A 22,576-nucleotide genomic window follows, 5' to 3' on the forward strand; every position below is an offset into this window, starting at 1 on the left:
TGTCTAACCACTATGCTGCACACCTGAAACTAATGTAAAATAATATTGAATGTAAACTGTAATTGAAAAATAAAATTTTTTAAAAAAGAAAAAAATACATATATGGACATATATCATTAAAAAAAGGTTATTTATATGAATAAAAATGAAACTGGAACTCCATACCATACACAAAAAGCAAAGCAACTGCAGATAGATTAGGAACTTAATCTGTAATAACAACAGTTTTAAACTTTTGGACAAAAAGAGATTATCAAGGAAGAATTAAGTTACTAAAAGCACTAGTCAAAAGGAAAGGTGTATAAATTAAACTACATAAAAATAAAAAACAACTTTGTACCAAAGCCACCTTACAGAAATATAAATATAAGATTCAAACTGAGAGAAGATATTTGTTATGAATATAACTGACAAATTATTAGTATTCTAAACACAATTAGAAAGACAAATGATCCAATGGAAAAATGGGCAAAGGACTTGACTGGACATTTCACAGAAGAGGAAACACACATGCTCAACTCATTAGCAAGCAAGTCAGTGCAAACGAGGGGCACAGTAAGATACCGTTTTCTACTCTTTCATGTGGCAAAACTGTAAATGTCAACCCATGGAGAGGGTACAGATCAACAGAATCTGTCCTGTAGTCTGGACAAGAATTTTACGCTATGTAATAAAGTTGATCATTTGCATACCCTAAAACATAGCAAATTCCAGGCCTAGGTATATAGTCAAGGGCGACTCATATGCATTTGTATAGAAGACAAGCATAAGAGTGTTCATAACAGCACTGATTGTAATAGCAAAACCAAAAACCCTCAAACTTCCATTGACAGAAAATGAATAGACAGATTCTGCTTTCCCCCATTTACTATTAGTAAGTACTAAAAAGGACTGAACTACAGCTATATACAACATAAATGAATCTTTGTAATACAAAGTACTACAAAAATATGTGAAAAAATACAAGTAGGAAATGACTGTATACACTGCCACAGCTTTTTATAAAGTTTGAAACAAGTGAAACTAAGCAATATATTCTTTCACTACTCCTATGTATGAGACAAAACAAATAAACACAAAGCTCGGAAACAACAGATACAAAATTCAAAAGGGTGGTTGTCTGTAAGAGCAGCAGGAGGATGGAACAGGAAAGAACACACCTGCGGACAGAAATGGCTGACAATATTCTGGTTCTTGGTTTAGACGGTGTGGTGGGTTCAGGTGTGATATTGTAATTAAAATCAATTAATTGATAAAGTAAAATATATTTAAAATTAATTAAATCAAACAAATCCTTTAATGGATCAATGATGAGTGTTTTTGTCTGTGTGTTTGGTTTTCGGCCTATGTTAAAAAGTGAAAACATCTTGAAAGAAAACAGAAAATGAAAAGGCACATTATTTATATATACCTTATGCAACCATTTAAACTATTAAAATCTAGGTTAAGAATAATGCTTATGACATAAGGCTAAGTAGGGGAGAAAACACTAGGAGACAAAAATTGTGTATCCCCTAGAATAACTTTAAAAGTGCACAGAAGAGAAGACTAAAAGAAATTCATCACTATGTTAACAGTTATTGTGGTAGGGCAGTGGTATTCCATATTTCTTTACCTTTTCTTTTTCTAAAACTTCTGCAGGGGAATTTACATTGCTCTTTTAATGTTAAAAAGTATTAAAACTTCATACATACAAAGGAAAATAATAACTTAGGAAATTTTCATATTTTACCTGAGCCCTTCATTTCCCCATAAACCAATAACTAATGTTTACAAGTTTACTAATAATTCAATGAATTTAAATCTGTTTGCATCTTTAAGTAGATAAACATGGTAACTTAATGTCAGAACTTACCAACATGTCAACTGTCAGTATAATTCAAAGTGTAAGAGATATTTTAAAAATAAAGTCATACTAGAGTACTTATTTAGTTGAAGTCATAAATTCATCAGCAAAAGTATCTACATTTTTATTGTGAATGAAAATATATAAATATCCACAGACATCCAGGAATCTAAATATTATAGTCCATATAATCACACATGTGTATGTAAGTGTGTGTGTGCTTTTCACATATTAATACTTATAACACTTGTTTAAGTGTTTACATCAATGTGTCCTCAGAATGGCTTAAAAGTTTAAGAGTTCTTCTGGCAACATTAAAATCAGTACTAACCTCTTGATATTTGGGTAAATATTAAAATACGGTAAATTTCTAAAACAGGCACTAAAACAGATAGCAATTGTTATTTACCCAGATGCTTTCTTACAGGACACAATCAATGAATTGATGAATTATAAGTAATTTCTAGTTCCGGCTCTCTTGCCAGCTGATGGCCCAACTGCCCAGATTTCTGGGCCATTTCACGGTTACTTACAGGTACAGGACTATACATTTGTATGAGAACCTACACCCGTTTCCCCACCATTGCTGGTTAGAAAGACAACTCTTTTTGACTAAGCACCACACCCCAGGCACCACACTAGGTATTTTACACACTGGGAAGTGTGCATACTAGAAAGAGTCCAAGCTTTGCAATCTCACACGGAGTTTGAATTCCAGCCTGTCTGCATCCAACTGAGTGAACTTGAGAAACAAACTTAACCTCTCTGAGCCTTAACCTCTCACAGCCTCTCCATTTCTCCCTTTTCCTGCCCTGACAGTCCCCGGCTCTCTCGGCCCCACGCCCTGGGGGAAATGGGGCGCAGCTTCTTTCCTCGCCACCAGCAGTCCTTTGGGTCTTATTCTTTCCAAATGCTCACCCCATTGTTTAAAAGTACCCCACCTGTACAAAACCATACCAGGTACGTCCAATCTTTTGTCATCAATAATATGTCAACCTCAAAGGTAAGTGGCTCATTCCCATAGCTTTCTGCATTATACAGTTATCTTCCTCTCTAATGAGATTTGACTAACTCTACAGAATTTATGTCAAAACAATGACTAGATGTTAGATAATACTAAAGCAATAATGTTAATAATTTTAAATAACCACATTGTGGTTTAAAGTCATTATCAGTACGAGATACATGCAGAAGTATTAATGATAAAATAATATGCTGTCTGGAGTTTGCTTTAAAATAATCCAGTGGAAGGGAAAACAGATGAAATAAGACTATGTGTTGAGAATTGCTGAAGTAGTTAATCAGTAAATGGAGGTTCATTATATTATTTTGTCTAATTTTGTGTGTTTGAAAATCTTTATGATATAAAAATAATCTATGCTGAATTAAACTGGGTCTCTTTGTGTGTTTAGATTTGTTAAATAAGCAGAGTATGAGCAAGGTGGGGAATGGTCAATGAGCTGAGGTTTTTACATGAATAAATGTATGCCAATTACAGAGAAACTTCGTAACCTTTAAAATAAGCATATGCGTAGTCTTTGCTTGAAAGTAATGCAAGTCTTGCTTTAAAACATTTCATATTTTATATATTTCTATCCTTTTCACTTAACCAGGTATCCCACTATAAAATGAATGACAAAAATGTAAAGCTAATGAAATAAAATTTCAAATAATTACAGTGATGTTTATGGTTAACATGTTCTATACACTAAATATGCAAAACATTTCATGTCACATGTGGCTTAAGTCTCTTCAAATGGAGACTATATAAACATCACTCAGTTCCAATTCCAACTCACGAGAACCTGTGTTTCTGACTTTAAAACTGTTCCCAGTTTTGCATACATGCACCAAAATTAAAGTTAGTGCCAAATAACTGAATCAGTGAAACTTTTAAAAAGCGTTTTGTTATGGAGACAATTTTGATGTCCACAATGCTAAGATCAAAATTATTAAATAAATATGCTGGTTAAGGTGCAAATTCTTAAATATCTTTTAGAATTTTGCCTGAATAGAAATATTCTAGTTTCTCTGTTTTACAGATATACAGCCACATGCGTCACACAATAGAAGTATGTCAGCTCTTAATTTCTACTGTAAAAATAATCAAATCGCTCACTCTAAAGTGATTAAATTTATGTTACATAAATTTCACCTCCATAAAAAAATCAAAATCTTTCAATATACAAACCTAATTCCAAAGTTATTTTTTTCACTTATTTTTCCTATGTTTTTTAAGTCTACTAGTGATGGATGATTTGATAGAGTGGCATTTTTTAATATACTAATCAAAATGAGAGGTTATAAAACTAGTTTAAGATTTTACAATAGCAAATTGGTAAACAGATTCAGCTTGTGACATTTTTACTTAAATTTGCTGGTGATTACAGTTGATGAGAAACATTAATAAATCCAATAACATTTTTCTGCTCGGCCATTTTGAAATGTCACCCATTGCTAATCGATAAACTTCTTTTCTGACTGGTCACAGTGGCTCACAAAATGGTCACAATGACTAATTTTGAGATCCCTTTACAGGTCATACCCCTAAAAAGCTTAATCCAAATAGTTTCTAGCTTTGTATGTTTGTGCTTCTTTGCCAAGGAAGGAGCCAATTATATCAAAGGCAAGAGTCGCATTCAGTTTTAAAATGCAAATAATTAAAATGTGAGCCTCTTACAGATTAACATCCCCGAATTAAATTACACTTAATTGCAATGACATCTGTCATTCAAACAGATGTCAACTCATAAACCTGACAAAGGACAAGTTGTTTATGCAAATTTGTTGTGTGACAGATGTTTATCAGTCACAGTTCTGAGTAGTCACCTTTGACTATAAGATACTTAGTGATTTTTTAACTCTAAAAATTCACAAAACAATACACAAATAAAAATTATAATCCTATTAAAATTCTAATAAAAATAGTCTCAGGAAAGTAGTATCTATTCTAACTTGAAGTTATGTGTTGGTATAAAAATTCCCATTGATGAATGGGCTAAAACCATCTTCTAGTAGTTTTACTTAAAAGGCTTCTTTCAAAGAAACGAAAATTATTACAAAGCATAAATCACCTAAAACAAAATAATTCTTTCTGTTTCTTCTTTTACTTACAATTCAGGAGAAAGAGATTAAGAGAGATGCAAGAAAGAACTGATATATTCATATTTAGCATTCAAAGAGATTAGGTCTATTTCAGATTTCAAAAAGAGGACATGCTTATGTGGCTGTTTTTATACAGTAGCTATTGCTCGATCTGGTGGGTGGTTTCTTAAGGAGTAATTAAACGCAAACTAAAAGCTTCTTTGATCTCTGTGCAACTGTCTGCTGAGGGAACTGCATCCGAAAATGTGTGCAGACAGGACCTGCCCACCCTCTGAAGGGAGGCCCAGCAGGAGCGCTGTCCAGGGGCTGACGTCTGTGGCACCAGCATTGTCCCAACAGTGGCTTAGGGGCTAGTTGGCTAAAAGTGACAGATGGTTTCATTTGTTCTACATTTTCACCCTTCACCAAAATTTAGGTGAATCCTGGCGAGAGATGAGAGGAAAGTACTATTACTGCACCTGTTGCTTTTACTTCAAAAAGGACCGGCTCCAGTTGGAAGAGACTAAGGAAAAATCTGTTAAATTTTGCTTTAGTTGGTCAATAAAACGCTGTAAGTAGTAGGCTGGCTTGTTTGACTACTTTGTGTATGACTGCACAAATCTTTCTACTGGTCTTCACGTTTTCTTCTTTAAAATTCAACTCATGATGCTTTAAAAAACATGCCTCATATTTAAAGAAATTGTTCTTTAAAAAGTATGCAGTATATTTATAAATACATAAAGTCCTTTACATATTTTATGAATCATGTGGTCAACGGCAAATAGCTAAATATCAAAAAGAATCAAAATATTAATACCAGAGGGGCTTAGATTCTTATTTTTCTATCCCAAATTAAGTTTTCTTAAAGTGATATTTTAAAATAATATGATGCATAATCTTATACATACCTGATCTACGATACCTTTTGTTAAACCACAGTAACGCAAGACCTAAGTTTTAAATCAAGCAAATCAAGCATTTGCACAATCTTATAAATTCTCCATCAATAAATATTTGTCATAAAAATCACAACATATACAAAGTCAGAAATAGAAATTTTTATGTATTGCTGAGATGTATATAACTTTCTGATACCCATGGGCAAATGGTTATGTCTGCTCTATCACGTGATAGTCATCCAGTCGATAATGCTTGAGGTGACTCCTGGAAACCCTGAAGATGATTACTGCTGTTGCTTGCTAATTAAAAAATTACATATTCCCAATACTACTGCAACTCAATGCATTTCAAGAATGATTTAAAACCCCTTTCAACGCTTGTAGGTTAGACTCAATACCACAAATTTAAAACTCATTATCTTAAGCCTACACTGTCCATATATACAATGTATTCTGATTTCAAGGCATTTGAAGAAATCTCTTGGAGCATTTCTATGAACAGGATGGGGAAGTCTGAGCTGGGTGGCACTGCAAAAGGGCTGGTTTGTAGTGAGTGAGAAAACTGAACCTACATGGCACTGTTAGAGCAGGTGACGAGGTGGAGCAGCTCCCCAGTCATGTGCTCCAGGAGTCTCGTAGGGGTCTGGCCCACAATTAACCAGTTAGTATATGACACACAGGAGGCTTGTTTGTCACCTTCAGGAGGGCCTAAGGCTGAAGGAATAACCCACTGGACAGCAGAAAAAAGATCCCAAGTCTGAAAGATAGGCTGAAGTCAGCAAGACAGATTCAGAAAGGATAAATATCAAGTCCTGTTTCTAAACTGGAAAGACTTGAATTAACAGCACTTCTTGTAAAAATGGAGTTTAGCTGATTTCATATTAGTAGCAGTAAAAAATGTGGGATGCTCCCTAAAGAAAACCACCTTAATTTTAGAATTACAGAATCCAGATAAAGGAAAGCAGTAGTCCCATGATACGTGTACTGGTCCGTTAGCGGTAGCCTGGTCAGCTGTGTGTGTCAGTTCCAGGAATGTCACTGACAAACTGGGGTACATACAGGCAGCTGATGAGGGAAAGGTCTAGAAATTACATCATATGACAAGTAAGGACAAAGGGAAAACATGGGAGAAATATTCTCTCTCTCTCACACACACATACACACACATCAAGCAAAACGTAGAAGGAATGACAGTGCAAACAACAAGCCCCACAGCTGCATAAGTGTGCACGGCAGGAGAATCCTAACGATGACCCCAAAGAGTCACACCCTGTATCACCCCTTCCCTTGAGTGTGGACAGAGATCTGGGACTTGCTTCTAACCAACAGAAGAGAGTGACGTGATGGGACGCCACTCCCATAATCAGGTTCCATTGCAGGGCACTCTCACGACTAGGTTACAGTAAGCACACAGAGAAGGAATCCCCCGCTGGCTTGGAAGAAGCAAGCTGCTAAGGTGGGAAATGCCTTGGATGGTCCTGAGAAGCTGAGGACCTCAGTCATACAACTGCAAGGAACTGCACTCAGCCAAACAACATGTGAGACTAGAAGAGGGCCCCAGGCCTCAGCTGATACCCAGCCCTGGCCAACACCTTGACTGCAGCCTTGAGAACCAGAGCAGAGGACACAGCTAAGCCATGTCTGGACTCCATGACCCTCAGAAACTAAGATTATTTATTTTTTTTATATCTTTATTGATTTTGGAGAGAGGAAGGGAGAGGGGGAGAAAGAGATAGAAACATCAATGATGAGAGAGTCATTGATCGGCTGCCTAGCCTGCAACCCAGGCATGTGCCCTGACTGGGAATAAAACCCCGATCGCCTGGAACCTAGGTCGATGCTCAACCGCTGAGCCATGCCTGGCCTGGCTGAGATTATTTTAAAGTGCAACATTTGTGGTAATTTATTTTTTAGCAGTAGAACCTAATGCAATGTACAAGCAGTGGTTGGATAACCTTTATGTGCAGTTTTGTAGTGAGGATTTCCTTGCACTGGCAAAACACAGGTCTAGGATCTGGCTACTAGATTATGAATTAGGTCTCTCTAACTCTATGATAATATAGTAAAAATGGAGGGGTGTTATAGGGTACATGCATGGCACTAATATTCTCTACACTAAATTCATAATAAAGTGTTCAGACAACAAATGCCACTAAGAAAACTAGAGGACTGCTGAGCTCTTAGCTACCGTGTGTCTCCATCTATGGAGCTGCACCTGCATTACCTTAGGCCAGGCCCTTGTCGGCTGAACTGCAACATCTTCCTCCTACCTGCTTTCCCTGCCCTCGTCAACTGTGCACCCCACCTGCACTGAGGCCCAGTGTATTCAGCACCTCCAGCCAGTGTTCTCACTAATGGCAAATCAAATTGCCTCTTTACCTGGCTTAAAACTCTTCAAAGGTTTCCAACTGTCCCCTCAATAAGAATAAAGCAGCTCAGCCTGCCATATGAAGCCTTTTACCCTCTGGCCTCCTCCTCAGCATCATCTCTTACTGGTCTTGTCCTGCCCCACTCTGTACGCATCCACAGTGACCCACTTACACTTCCCCCCATGCTACACCACTTCTTGCTCTCTCCCTCCCAAGCTTTGACGCCAGCTTGGAGAGCATTTCCCTCCCCCCTTTTTGCCTGGCTAATTCCCTCAAGTTCAGTGAGGCTCAACTAGTGTGTCCTGAACCCCCACAGGGCCCGCCCAGGCCTGTCTGGCTACACTAAGGCCCATGCTTCTGCAGGGGCAGGCATCTCCCAGATACACCACTGTGCTACCAAGAGTGAATTCCGCTTTCTGCACGTTAAACAGTAAAACCTATGCTGGCATCCATCCAGCTGCTCTAAAGGATCATTTATTTACTGGAATGTGCGAAAACTTCCACATGAGACTATGTAACTGAGTCAGACACCCCTCAGCATGGCAAGCAGCAAAGCTACAGGGCTGCGCCCAGAGATGACCTGGAGGTGGCGCTGCGGCAGGGGCTGCTCCTACCCACAGGTTGGTTTGTCGTCCTGCTGAATCCAGGGCTGTATTGCTGGAATTTTCTTTATAGACCGCTTCCTGTTTTCCAGTTCTCTTCCCTAACCTCTAAGTCAGTCGATAAATTCATCATGAGAAAATAATGAGTAGGCGTCAGCAACGATCCTTGTGCAGGTAATGGCATTAAAGTGATGTCAAACCAAGTTCTAAAAAATCCAAATTTATCGTGAGAAATAGCTTTCCACGAACAGGAGAATGATCCGTTCCATAGTGTACTGTATGCAGTGAAAACCACAGAAAAGTATAAATGTCATTTTATGATAAATCATATATACCTTGCACCAAAACGTCAAAATTATTTTAGGTGATGGATGGTAACTGAAACACTGTGATGAAGTTCAGGTGCGTGGGAAGTCTCAGGGCACCTGTACAGATTCTCACTGTCTCTCCTAGGCGCCCCCAAATCGTATTTTAAAATCTACTGCAGATTTTTGGTATATCTGAACAGTACACTAACCAGTGTATAGTGTCTTAGGTCCAATTTATCCCTGTTTAAAAAAAAATAAAGACTTTTGTCCATCTGCAGATACTGATTTTCATTCTTCCTGTTTTCTTTTTCACAATTAACCAGGGGCGATTCTGTTATCACTGGAAGTTTTCATAACCCTTCGATGCAGTTTGCTAGATTATGAAAAAAATAACTTAAAATATCTAAGTCCCCTTCACTCTCCTACCCACGTCAACTAAGCTTTTTCAAATGCCTCTCCCCCTTTCTGTCCTATGCTGTCTTGCACCCTCGCAGAGCCGTCCTCTTCGGCTTCCTCTTCTTTGGAACACAGCCAGGGGAAAAAGATGGGAACACACTCTGCCTGCTCCTAGTTCATTCTGGCTTGGACTTGGTGACATTATTTTATGTCATCTTTCACTATCACCTTTAGTTATACGCTCACTTTGTTGACTTTTTAAATATTTGATATTTCTTTTAGTTTTAATTTATAAAATTATACATTGTTTAAAGACTCAAACAGTTCTATAAGTGAGTATATAAAAGCAGCAATCCCTCAACCCATCCCCCTCGTTCCCTCTTCAAAAACCACCTCTGGCTCTTTCAGAAAATCCTGTGTTGCTACTTTCTCATTTTTCAGTTTCAGTTTTATCTTATCTGTAGGCTCATCCCCACAATGAAAACTGGGTTCTCCTTCACATATACACAACTTACTTAGACATGTCTCGCACACACATATTCACACATTCACACCACATTCACACACACTCTGTCTTCTTCCTCTGCCTCCCAATTTATTGTATCATAGTTATAAAAAATGTATCAAAGTCAACGTTTACATTTTCATGATGATGTGCATGCTATTCACAGCCCAACTAGGTGGTTTATCAATCATGACTTTTTCAGTATTACTATTTTTTCCTCTCTGCAGTTAATACTTGTTTTGTTGTTGTTGTTGACCTGGTTTTCTATAGGTTTCAGTAATTAACCTCCAAACCCTCACCCCATTGTGTAAATCTGGAATATGGGGTAACAGGCTAGGGAGCAGAAATCAAGCCCAGCCTGGGAGGTGAAACAGATCTTGCCAAATACCTAGAACATAGTTCAACGCATTTGAAGAAACCTCAGTAAAATTACTCTGATCATCGAGAGGCTCCTCCCATGAGGAGATACTGCTAGATCTTAAAATACAAAGGCTTTTCCCCCCGGATTCTCTTCTCCCTGCAACTCTTAGCCTGGCTAGGTTCCTGAAGTCCGTTCCTAGGAGGTGACGGCTCACAGAACAGTAGGATAGGCTTGCAAACCTGAAACAAACAGGGAGCCGGACTTCATACACCAGGTGGCCTGGGTCACTGGATCCCAGCTTTCCTCTTTCCACCTTTTGTTGATGAAGCACCACCACCTCCACTAGTTTCTGATAAAAGAGCATGAGAGGGACTTTTTTTTGAGATTTTGCATTTTTAAAAATGTCTTTATTCTACTCTCACACTTAATTGACATTTTGGTGTGGTATACCTTACTCTACCTTTGAGCACACGCTTTTAAAAACACCTAATAAGTAAGCATCCTGTGCAGGGATGAGCGCTTCATTATACGTTGCTCCCTTTTTTTCCTTGGCAAGGCTAGTATGAGAGTATGGTGAAGGTTTCCTTCCACCCTTTAGGGTTTACCATCTTTTAAATATGCTTTCCTAAGTCTAGCAGTGACTCAGTAAATGGTCCTTCAGAATCTGCAGCAGTCTTCTCTGTACCAGTCCCTCCCTCCCATTCCTCACTGGTCAGCCCTGGCCAAGCGCAGGTCTCAATATGCAAATCAGTTCCCCCTGGGCTACTGTAAGGGCAAATAAATATCTTCTTTTAAGGCTGTCTTTATTTCTGTTTCACCAAACAATTCACTCTTCTTGGTCAGATTCAACTCAGACAATTGATGTGGTAAAAAGAAGCCAATAAAAAAGCATTTAAGAAAATATAATATTGCATCTATATTTCATGAGCCAGCTTTTAGAAATTTCTGAAAATTTGCATGGAACTCTGGATGTAGCTTATTTCTCTATCTATAAAGAATGTCTAGTGAATTTATGTTCCTGGGAGTGATGATCAGATTACCTGGAATAAACATCAAATCACTGAAGAACTGATTTATAAGTTAGTTACAAACCATTAATTCTGTTTACTAAAGCAAATCACTTAAGGGTGGTGATGGTAACGAGGGAAGGAAGAAAGGCACACAGCACCACTTGAGCACTTACAGTGTGCCAGTTCCTCCGCTGAGAAGGCACACATCATCTCGCTTACTCCTCCAGGCAATCTTACTATCCTCATATTTCAGGTGAGAAAACAGGGGCTTGGGGTGGTCACGTAACTTGCAAAGGCCACACAGCAAATAAGCAGGGAGGCTGAGATTTGAACACAGGAGATACTGGAGCCTGTGCTGCAACCAGATATCTTTTAAAATATTCCAATTATACATTTACTATTGCAGACCAGCTTTTCCTCTGTTTGATTTTAATCTGTTTCATTCTGTTTTTCCATTTCTGTGAAATCTATAGATTCACTTTTAGACATATATATGGAATGCAAGTTTTACATCACAGCAGCATGGGTTCATGGAACCTTCACGAATAACAGTTCTTCAGGTAAAAATTTTCCCACAAATAATAAACGTATCCAGTCATCAGTCTTGTGCTTTGGAGCATAAACTCCACCCTACACTCAGAGTCTGTAAGTGCTCAACACCTACTAAGTGCTCACAAATGGCTGTTGAAGGAAAAAAAGACCAAAAAAAGACCATGAAGATAGAACTAAGCACATCAGGAAGGTAGCCAATACATTCCATCAACATTTTAAATCCTTTCCATATCTGTTTAATAAACCTTGCTTTCAAGTAACATATAGCACATGAGGCAAAATCTGCTGCCTTCCAAAGGAACACGTCTGACCTGGTAATGACCCTCGTGCCTGGAAGGTACTGCCAGTCCCTCGGTCTAGCTGCCCATTCTTCTTCCCAACCCTCCAGAACCTTCAGTTGAAAGACTTTAACAGTTTTACTCAAAAGCTTTCTGCCCCAAATGCAGACTGACCTCATTCGTAACTCCTACCCTCAACTAAGCCCCAGTTCTCGGATCTCTCTCATCTAAAATCTAACACATGCACGTGCGTGTTGTGCAGCTATGTGGAAACACAGAGCCTCTCTAAAACCAGACAGACCTCACCTTCCCAGCTAAAGGCTGGCTGTACGAAATCCTCCCTGGAACGTGCCGAGAAAAAACACAAGGCACATGTTAATGTTTTTGTTGAATTAAATGAAAAGTTCCTTACACTTCTTGTAGATAGTATCAAAGACACCAAAAAATATATACAAAAAGGACAAAGAGAGTAGCTGACTCAGTTTCCCTGAATCCTTTTAAATTAGGTTTATTTCATTTAAGGCACCCATCTTTATTCAGGATATATAGTTAAAAAAAAAAGATGGGTAAGTATTCTTACTTCATTTTTATCCTATTTATGAATGAGAATCCCTCTTTCTGGTGTATCATATGAGGAGAAAATACATTCAGATTCATGACTGTCTTCACCTCAAGTGAATGTTAACTTTCATTTGTGATTAAAAATTTCAAATTACCCTGGCCGGTGTGGCTCAGTCGGCTGAGCATAGTCCCATTCACCAAAAGATCACTGGTTTGATTCCTGGTCAGGGCACATGCCCCGGTGTGGGCTCGATCCCCAGTAGGGGTGTGCAAGAGGCAGCTGATAGATGTTTCTTTCTCTCATCGATGTTTCTTTCTCTCTCTCTCAAATCAATAAAAACATTAAAATTTTCAAATTAAGAGTAAAAAAAGCCTTTATGTTTGACAATTTTAATCCAAGAAATCACGGGGAAATTATTCAAGCATACTAGTCAATTTGACTATCTTTTTGGGTATTAAAAGTGACTACAAAATATCAGGAAGAACTCTTCAAAACCCCACATGCATTTTAAAACCTGTTTTCCCCTTTTAACATGGTTTGCACAGTAAAAGTAATCATTCAAAGGTGTGACATAAAGTCTGTGAATTATGAGACGTTGTTGTCATTACTTTTGTGAATTACAACTTTTGGTCATATGGGTTTGTTATCAATTATAAGGGCAATTCATGTAATATACAGATATACAATAGTGTGCCACAATCTAATGCAATTTATTCTTACCCATGAGGTGTTAATACATAGCTCACAAAAGGCCAAACTTTAAGTTCATCCTGAAGGTTATCCACTCACATGAAAGGGTGTTTTTTCTTTTCTTTTAACAGCTCCTATATTCTTATCTAAGTATTTCTGCTTTTTCCTATATAGTCTAAATTTATCAAAGAGAATATATATTAAATCTGAAAATAAACCTTAAGCCTTTGTGATCCAATATTGCATATGTGCTGGTGCACTTATGTGTGTAATTTTATAGGAACATACAACAATTCTAATTTTATCTAGAAATCATATAAAGTTACCTGCCTGTCCTAATGAAAACAGGAAGTCTTTTCTTCATATTGTAAGTATTTCCTTGTACTACATAAAAATTATAACTATACTAAAAATTAAAATAGAAGTTTCTATAACACACAAAGAAAAAATGATATATCATAATGAATATATTTGTTTCTTCATTTTCTTGTAAGAGTTTTTTCAATCATATGGTTTTGAACAAATTACTTCCATTTAAGAGCACAAGATCTAAAGGCAGACACCCTGGATTCAAATCCTGACTCTGCCATTTCCTCCTCTCTGTGGCCTTGACATGGAAGGTGACTTAACCATTCTGTGCCTCATTTCCTCTTTTGTAAAATGGACGTGAGAATGAGGCTCTATCACAGTGAGCTGCTGTGAGGAATAAAAAGAGCCTAGAGCACAGCCTGACACACAGTAGGTACTCAGCAAATGCTAGTGAGTTGTTGTCATGATAGTTAGTAAGCCCCTGACTTTTCAATATGTTCTTTTAGATAAGTTTGCTAAGATAATGCCAATGACTGTTTATTTGGCCATCCTCTTGCAGAAGTGTTACATGTAAACAGACTGTCTATACACGCTTTAAAAATGAAAGTGCTATTATTGGAAAATATTATGAAAGATTCGGTGCCAAGGCAACAGGTGATCATTTTAGTTATGGCACCTCTAATATTTGACAATACTTAATTCACTGAAATACACAAACACTTTCATGGTCAAAATACATTGCTATTAAGTATATTTCCCACTTGTAAAAGTCTAAAAAATTTTAAACAGAAACTGAACATTCAAATGGTATTTATTAGCCAAGTCAGCTGTGCTTTTCCTTAGGTGAGTCACCCCAGGCCAAGCCCTTAGACATACACCTGAACACATTAAACTGGAGTGTGTAACTTGCAATTTTCAAAAGAGGTAAAAAAGCAAGTTTTCTTAGTGCTAGACAACTGATTGCAGAAACCCAGAGGAACGCCACAGAAACACCATGTACCCCATCACACAGCATGGCTCCACTCATTCCTCAGTGGAGTGTGCTTAAATGTCAAGCTTCCTGGAAAAACTCGGCATTTCTCTCCCTCCTGTGGGCATCTCCCCCTTCTCCTCTTTCCACCTCCCATACGGCCCACCTTGCTGCTCCTGCAGTGGGGCCAAGCCCCAGAGGGATCTTGTGGAGAACAGCTACCCAGGAATCTCTAGCTCCGGGAAAAGCACAAGATTTGGGGTTTTCATTGACGGAGCTGGGCCTAGAAATGAGGCAGCACAGCTCCCAGGGCAATGGGAAGACATGCAAAGCAGGAAGAAAAGCGTGGATAAAAAGAGAGTAACCAAAATAGGGGTGCAAAGACTTACAAGAAGCTGTGGCCATCATCCATCCACCAGCACATCTCCACTGTCTGGTCAACACGGACCACAGACAGGGGCCTCTACACGAGTTCTGAGAGCCCATTCCTCTGTTGTGCAACCCCCAAAAGCACCTCCCACCCCTACACTCTTAAGATTTACGTTATGAAACACATGTGTCCCATGTATTTTTTCATATCTTTTCTCACTCGAATCCTATGGGCCACATCTTTTCCTAATTTTGAAGGCATATTATTTTTCAAAAGAAAAAGACAAACTTTAAAATGGGAATCAACAGCTACTGATCAGTAGACCTAATCATGCTCTTAGATCTGTTCCAAGTCTCATTTTCACAGTATCAGGAAACAGTCTATATTCCCTCACTATTCTGTTGCAAATGCTTTTTGAGCCATTAACAACATACTAAGACAGGGGAAGTTTAAATACATATATGTGTGTATAGATTGATAGATATAGATATACACACACACAGATATGTTATATAAGAATAGTAAATATATAAATATATATGTAAATAGTTACATATATAACTAAATAGTAAATATATATAAGTAAATATGTAGTATATAGTATATAAGGAAAGCTATTTGAAATATGAGTTATGTTATGGTTTCACTAACTCAGTCATTTATTCTATCAGTATTGAGAAGATGTCATGTACCAGGGTCCTATTTTAGAGCTAGAAGTACAAAGAAGTGGACGTCACATGCACATGCATGACTAGGACAGGGCAAGTGAAATGGTCGCCTAAGAGAATCCCGGAGTGCAACAGCGTAAGTGCACACAACAGTCTGGGAGGTCCTACAGAAGAGGGGTCCGAGGGAGTCAGGAAGATGGTGACACCCAAGCTGGGATGAAGGGAACCTGAGAAATGAGAGTATACCAGCTGGATGGAAGGGCACATACAAGGTATGAGTCATGAAACAGCAGAGACTCTGGGGAAAGTTCAGTATTGCTTAGCAGCTGGTAAAGCTAGAGATACGGGTCAGTCTTTGAAGGGCCGAGATATCTGGCCAAGGTGTTTGGATTTTGTGCTATAATCAATGGGAAGCCATTAAGCAGCAGTTAATGAGGGTGAAGGGCAATGAACTGGCTTCTGAAACTCTCACAGTGACAGAAGACATGAGCTGGAGGAGGGCAAGGGAATGGAGACAGGGAGATGGCTGCAGGAGAATATGATAATAGCCCAAAGTAGAAAAAAAAGAAAGCATGGACCTAGGTATTCTCTGTGGGAATGGCGAACAGAAAACTCACTGAGAGCTATTTAACAGGCCCCTTTACAGGAACTGGCACCAAACACATGTGGACACTGCTGAAAAGAGGGAAAGCCAGTTATTCCCTGGTGTCTAGTTCCGGTGTTGGGTTGTTAATGGTACCCTCCCCTAAGTGATGCCTATAAACGAGATATAAATATAAAAGGAGATGAGTTTTCAAGAGAAATATGAGCTTATTTTGGACTTGGAATGTAGGTATCTATGGGACACTGAGGCAGGAGGGCACATTAACCTGATCGTCAGAAGAAAAGCCTAGGTTACAGACACAGATCTGATGGTCATTAACATGCAAGTGGCAGTCAAAACCAAAGGAAAGGGGCAGTCAGTCACCTAGCGGGAAAATGTGAGAAAAAAATGAAGACTAAAACCCATAATTTGGCTGTATCTTCATATTCCTGTCAGAAACTCTCAAATACCATATGTAGAAATATTCTACTTAATAGCTGTCAACACAGAACTAGGGCCGAGTGTCAAACGCTAGACAAAGCATATTTTAATTTGCATTTTCTTCCCCTGGATTCAAAAAAAGTATGAAAAGGTAAATTATTTGGAGTGACATGTTTCACCCAGAAAACTAAAAAAAATCCACACTTTTATTTTTCTTAATATCTGTGTTCATGAAAACCACATGGTAAATAAACCACAGTGTTAATAATTTATAATTATCAAAAAACCTTAATATAGTAAATTTATATTTTGTAGTAGCTAATATTCTAAACGCAAAAGCAAGGGGAATGATCACAATTCAGAACAGACAATTTAAAATTCATATAGATCGAGTACTAATTTTTAGACTGTCGAGTATAAATTAAAGCATGAGAAAGGGAAAGGGTGCGACGTAGATGTCTTACTCTAGTTTACTAACTATAAGGCCCCTGGCTCTATGCTTAGAAAGTACTTCTGATTCCTGAATACATGCCATAAATTTTGCTCTTTGGAACTTATGTGTACTTTAACAGGATGAATTTCCTATCTTTCAGCCAAAACAAATGTATAAACATTTTATGAATAAAGCTTTTAGTAAATGCTAAAATGCACAAATCAATATTTAGTCTCAGACTAGATGTCCTTGTCAGCTCTATCTTAGTATACTAAAGATGTTGACTTTAGTTTATGAATATATGTTAAGATGTCTGTTTTCTGATGACTTCAAAAAGCTAGACAGAACAATAAATGTTTCATTTTAGAAGTATGCAATAAAATAACTGTTTAGTAATAAACACTACTTATATTTACAGTCTTATATCACAGTAGTCTGAAATAATGGCTGAAAATTTAAGGAACAAGTATGTGATGATTTTTTTCTCTCTAAAGAAGACAAGCTTGTGGTCTACATTTAAATAACATTTGCATGTTTAATATTAAGATAGAATATCCAGCAATTACCAGGCTTATGCCTGATGTCATAAGCAATAAAGGTAAACTCTGACATCACCTCACATTTCAAAAGAAAATGAAAACCTGCCGAAGTTCAATGAGTTTGAGAATGTGAGGCAGGGTAGGGTGGTGCTTAAGACCACACATAAGCTTTAGAATCAGGCAGGAATCATTTGAAGCCCCAGATCTATCACTTGTTAAGTATTAGACCTTATAAAAATGACCTCTCTCAGCTTGTTTCCTCATCTATATAGTTGGAAAAATACTGGTATCCACTTCAAAGAAATGTTGTAAGAGTCAAGTGTAAATAGATATTACTTTCCATTTCTCTTACCCTTTTCTATTTTTTCTTTTATCCATAGCACTTTCCATCTTTTTTTTTTTTTTATAACAAATTAAATTTAAATTTTACAAAACATCCAACAGACCCATCTAGATTCACATATCATTGCTATTTTTGTTATAAGCGGTAGAATCTATCAACTGTGCTGCTCATCTACTATCAAGCTGTCTCTTTTTGACAATGTCAGTGACTCCTGACCCTTTATCACTGTTATATGGTCAGTTTGTGTCCTTGCAATATTGAACAAGAGGCAGGACATTGCAGTATGACCCTCAGAAAAATACAGTGACTTTCTTAAATGGATCCATGCATGTTTGTGAATGATATCCTTCCAAAATTCTTTTTAACCTGCAATTAGGGGGAGGTTGTTTTAAATGCAACATTTAGAGGTTGTGCAGCTTCATCTGCACACAGAATGCCCTCCTTTACAATGATGAAAACTGCATTAAGATAATTAACAAAGTCACCTAAAAAGACTACCTTAAAAAATAATCATTTATCTAAAATTTTTTCTATGTATATCAGATTTCAGTGAGACTTATTTTATTAATATAATTATGACCTATTAATATTGTAATGAAAATAAAAACATATTATTTTACAAATATTGATGATATATATCTACATAAACATTTAAATTACAATACTAAAAATAAAAGCATACATATGAAAGAAACCTATAGGTTTAGAGTAATATTCTTGTGGCTCTGAAATGATAAATAATCTAGAAACAATCTTAATGCCATTCATTTAACTTTAAAGAAAATACTATTATTTTGTTAAAACAGATTTGACAGAGTACTGCAAAACCTGAAGCAATTTCATTGGAAAAGAAAGTACATTACCATGCATATTATACAATATTAAAAAAAGGAATATGTTTTAATATTTTTCTACATGGAAAACTATTAATCTGCAAAAATAGCTAATATAGCTTTGATATGTAACTTAAAGCACGTGGTTAAAGGAAAGGACTTGATGAATCTTAGACAGAATGCTGAGTAAAACCGAGTGTATGTGTTGACCAAGGTGCACTGTGGCATTACTTTGTGGAGCCGATCAATAGATATTAGCTTTAAAAAGGAGATATAGAAAGGAGAGGCAGCATATTCTTTAAGTGACAGTGAGAAGGTTTAAATTGTCTCAATCAAGACTCAATTTTTTCTTCCCAGTTTTTCCAGCTGTTCTCTTCCAGTTAAGACTCTTCTTTTTCAAATAAATTTAATTAGTTCCAATTGATCATAGCCAACACTTACACAGTTTTATCCATGGTTCTTTATTTTTATAAGGTGACACTAACAAAGACTGCCAGGCTCAGATTTCAGGGTCACAAGACAACATTAATACCTCATTCAATTCTCACCCAAAAGAAAAATTTCCAAAATGACTATTTTCCTATAGCAAAAGCACTAAGTTATATTTCACATTTTTATTGCTATATTGGTCAATTGTTTAACTGAGTTACTTGAAAAATTAAGTTCCAGATTACTATAAATATATCATTAATACAACAATGCATATTAGCCTAACTACAGCCTCCAAATAAGAATCCACTCAAAAAACAGGAAAATATCTCTGTCATAATATACTTTCTATTTATTTTATGAGGAGATATTATTAGAGCAATTCCTTTTAAATAACGGAAAAAGAAATCAGGTTTTTTCAAAGTGAATGGTTAAGACGACCAGTTTTCCCTTTTGTATTTGAGCTCTACAATCCTAGTTATCCCAAAATAAGATTATTATGCTTGGAACAGGTTTCTCTTGATGCATCTACCATATTTTTCATAATGCAATTTATATAGGATTCTAGTCAATAAAAAGAAATATGGTTTTCTTCTAAACCTTCATAAAAATCTATACCACATCTTAATCAAGTTGCACAATCTAACCTGCATGATCTGCAGACTGCAGCATGCTAGTTGCTTTGGCGTGTTAAGGAAGCCTTTTTCCAGCTATTTAAATTCCTTGGGTATTGAACATTCTTGCTTCTAGTAGCCACGGCATGAAATAAATAAATTGCCTGATAAAAACCACTCCTAACTTACGTTCAACTGAACTTCGTACAGATTAAAATACAGTTTGTTGGCATTAATTGACCCTCCAACACTAGATTTTCATTTTTAAGCTTTTTTATTTGTTTTAACAATCAAATAAAAACACAGCCATGTGCTATAATGCAGTCTTGTGACTTTGGCAGTGTGTAATTCAAAATTTCTATGTACCGATTTAGTATTGCCTGAGTGCCCAAAACTTCATCTTTCATTCCAGAATGCAAATTGAGTTATTCTACTATTGCAAAGGTAACTTCCTTTTCTTCTATGAAGTAAACCACTACTTTTTACAGACAGAAGGCTTTGAAAGTTATAGGGATTAAAATATAACAACACAGCTATAGCATCACTTTTAAAAGCAATGAAAATGGAATGAAATAAAAAAATAGTTTAAAAAACTTGCAAATGAAATAATTTCCTTCAGTAGCTACTGAAACAAATCCCATAACTGTGAAGTGCAAAAGACCTGCAGAAAAGTGGCAAGTTTCTGAAGTAATTTATATTTAAGGTAGACGGTTTAAAAAAAAAAATCAATGAACTGATAACATTTAAAAGAATTTAAAAGTAACAAGTAATAAGAACCACCATCATCTCATTTTTACTGAAAACCAGATGCTCCCCAACTTAGTCAACTCCTTATTTGCAGCAGTGACACAAACATGGGTTTTTAAGTTAATACTGGCTTTGTAAATTTTCAAGGGAGATCATTAGGTTCCCTCAGTTCCTTCCCACAGAAGCAATTTCAAAGGCATTCAGGTGCTAACAGTAAAGAACCTGCCACACAGAGCTTTAAAAGAAAAACAAACAAAACAAAACAAAATAAACCTCCCTCTTGTTTCTTTCTCCCTTTAATTTCTGTTGAAAATTTTACTGATATTTTCTGGGCATGCTTCTTCTCAAATTAGTGGTTACTATTTAGTTAATATTTTGTTGCTTCGTGATAATTATAGACATATGTCATCAGATTTTACATTTTAACCATCCACGCCAAAAACAAAAGTTTAACATTCTTAATACCAATAAAAATATCTATACTAGGTAGTTTTTATCCTCTGTGCATTGAAAGAAATCGAGCTGAATGCATCTGAAGATCCAGTAATTGGAACTGTTTAAATCTATAAAAAGACAGGCTGAAAATATGTGCTGTATGGCTTTTCTAAATTTTACTTGATGCCTGGTAATGTGATAAATAATGCAGATAAGAATGTTCAATACCCAAGCAATGCAAAAACTTTTAAAGCAGCAGCATTTATTTCTATGGTATATGTAAAAAGAGTAGCTGTAAGTTTCCTTATGCAGCTATCGCATATATTGCTATTACATCTTCAATAGTTTCAGTTTACCCTATAATTGCAAAACCTTTCATAACATAATAGATGTATTCCTCTACATGTTCCGAGGCTTTAGAAATGATCCTAGCCTCTGAATTAGAAGGTCCCCAGAAAATCAAATGCACAGCTAGCAGGTTCATTGTTACAGCAACAATGAGCAAACCTGGGCCAAATAAACAGTTCCACTTCTTCCCACTTCAAGATCAAAAGGACACTAAAGAGTCTTATAAAGCCAAACACTCCATCAATACCGGTTTCCATCCTTTCCATCAACATACTTAGTCCCACTGTAAATGACAGAAAAGCGTTTTCCAATATTGGACAAGGCTCATCCAGATTATGTTAAAGACGTCTCCTTACCAGTTGTGATGTCATCATCTACAAGGTCATGCTCTTCTTCTGGGACTTTGGCTTCAGACCCTGAGGTAGTGTCAGGGGCAGTGGTGATGGGCTGCATGGCTTCTGCTGAGACCCCAGCTAGAACAAATGGGAATCACAAGGTTTAGTTTTTAAGAACTAAGGTAGAGCAAGACTCTTCAAGCTTTTTAACATACCAGATGCAAACACAACACATTAAAAAATATATAATATGTAGTGTTCATGGGTTTGTGGGTTCATGTAGAAGATTCGACATAGTAAAGATGACAATTCTCTATAAACTGATATACAGGTTTAACATAATTCCTATAAAAATCTCAGCATAATTTTTGGTAGGTGTAGACAAAATTATTCTAAAATTATGTAAAGACAAAAGAATTAGACTAGCTGAAAGAATTTTGGAGAAAAAAATAAGAAAGGAAATATCAGTCTGCCCCATTTTAAAACATCATATAAAGTTATTAAAACTATGCAGCTTTAGGTTAATAGAATAGAGAACCCATAAAAGATGCATTCAAATGTGCCCAACTGATATTTGACAGGTGCAAAAGCAATTCAATGGAGGGAAGATAGTCTCTTCAACAAATGGCCTACTGTAACTGAACATCTGTAGACAAAAATCTGAACCCAATCCTATAAAAATTAACTCAAAATGGATAATGGACTTAAATGCAGATC

The 22,576-nt window shown here is 36.7% G+C and overlaps 1 protein-coding gene across 3 annotated transcripts in view; it reads right to left on the bottom strand.

Annotated features, from left to right (window-relative positions):
* Positions 1-22,576, bottom strand: part of WDR7 (WD repeat domain 7) — a 271,518-nt gene that overhangs the window by 139,853 nt on the left and 109,089 nt on the right. For all 3 annotated transcript variants that reach the window (XM_081150203.1, XM_081150201.1, XM_081150202.1), the window contains one exon: positions 21,881-21,997. In XM_081150203.1, coding sequence (XP_081006329.1) covers positions 21,881-21,997 — 117 coding nt within the window. The remainder of the gene's footprint in view (positions 1-21,880; positions 21,998-22,576) is intronic.

This window comes from Miniopterus schreibersii (genome assembly GCF_964146895.1).
Source record: "Miniopterus schreibersii genome assembly, chromosome: 10".
In the NCBI taxonomy this organism is placed as follows: Eukaryota; Metazoa; Chordata; class Mammalia; order Chiroptera; family Miniopteridae; genus Miniopterus; species Miniopterus schreibersii.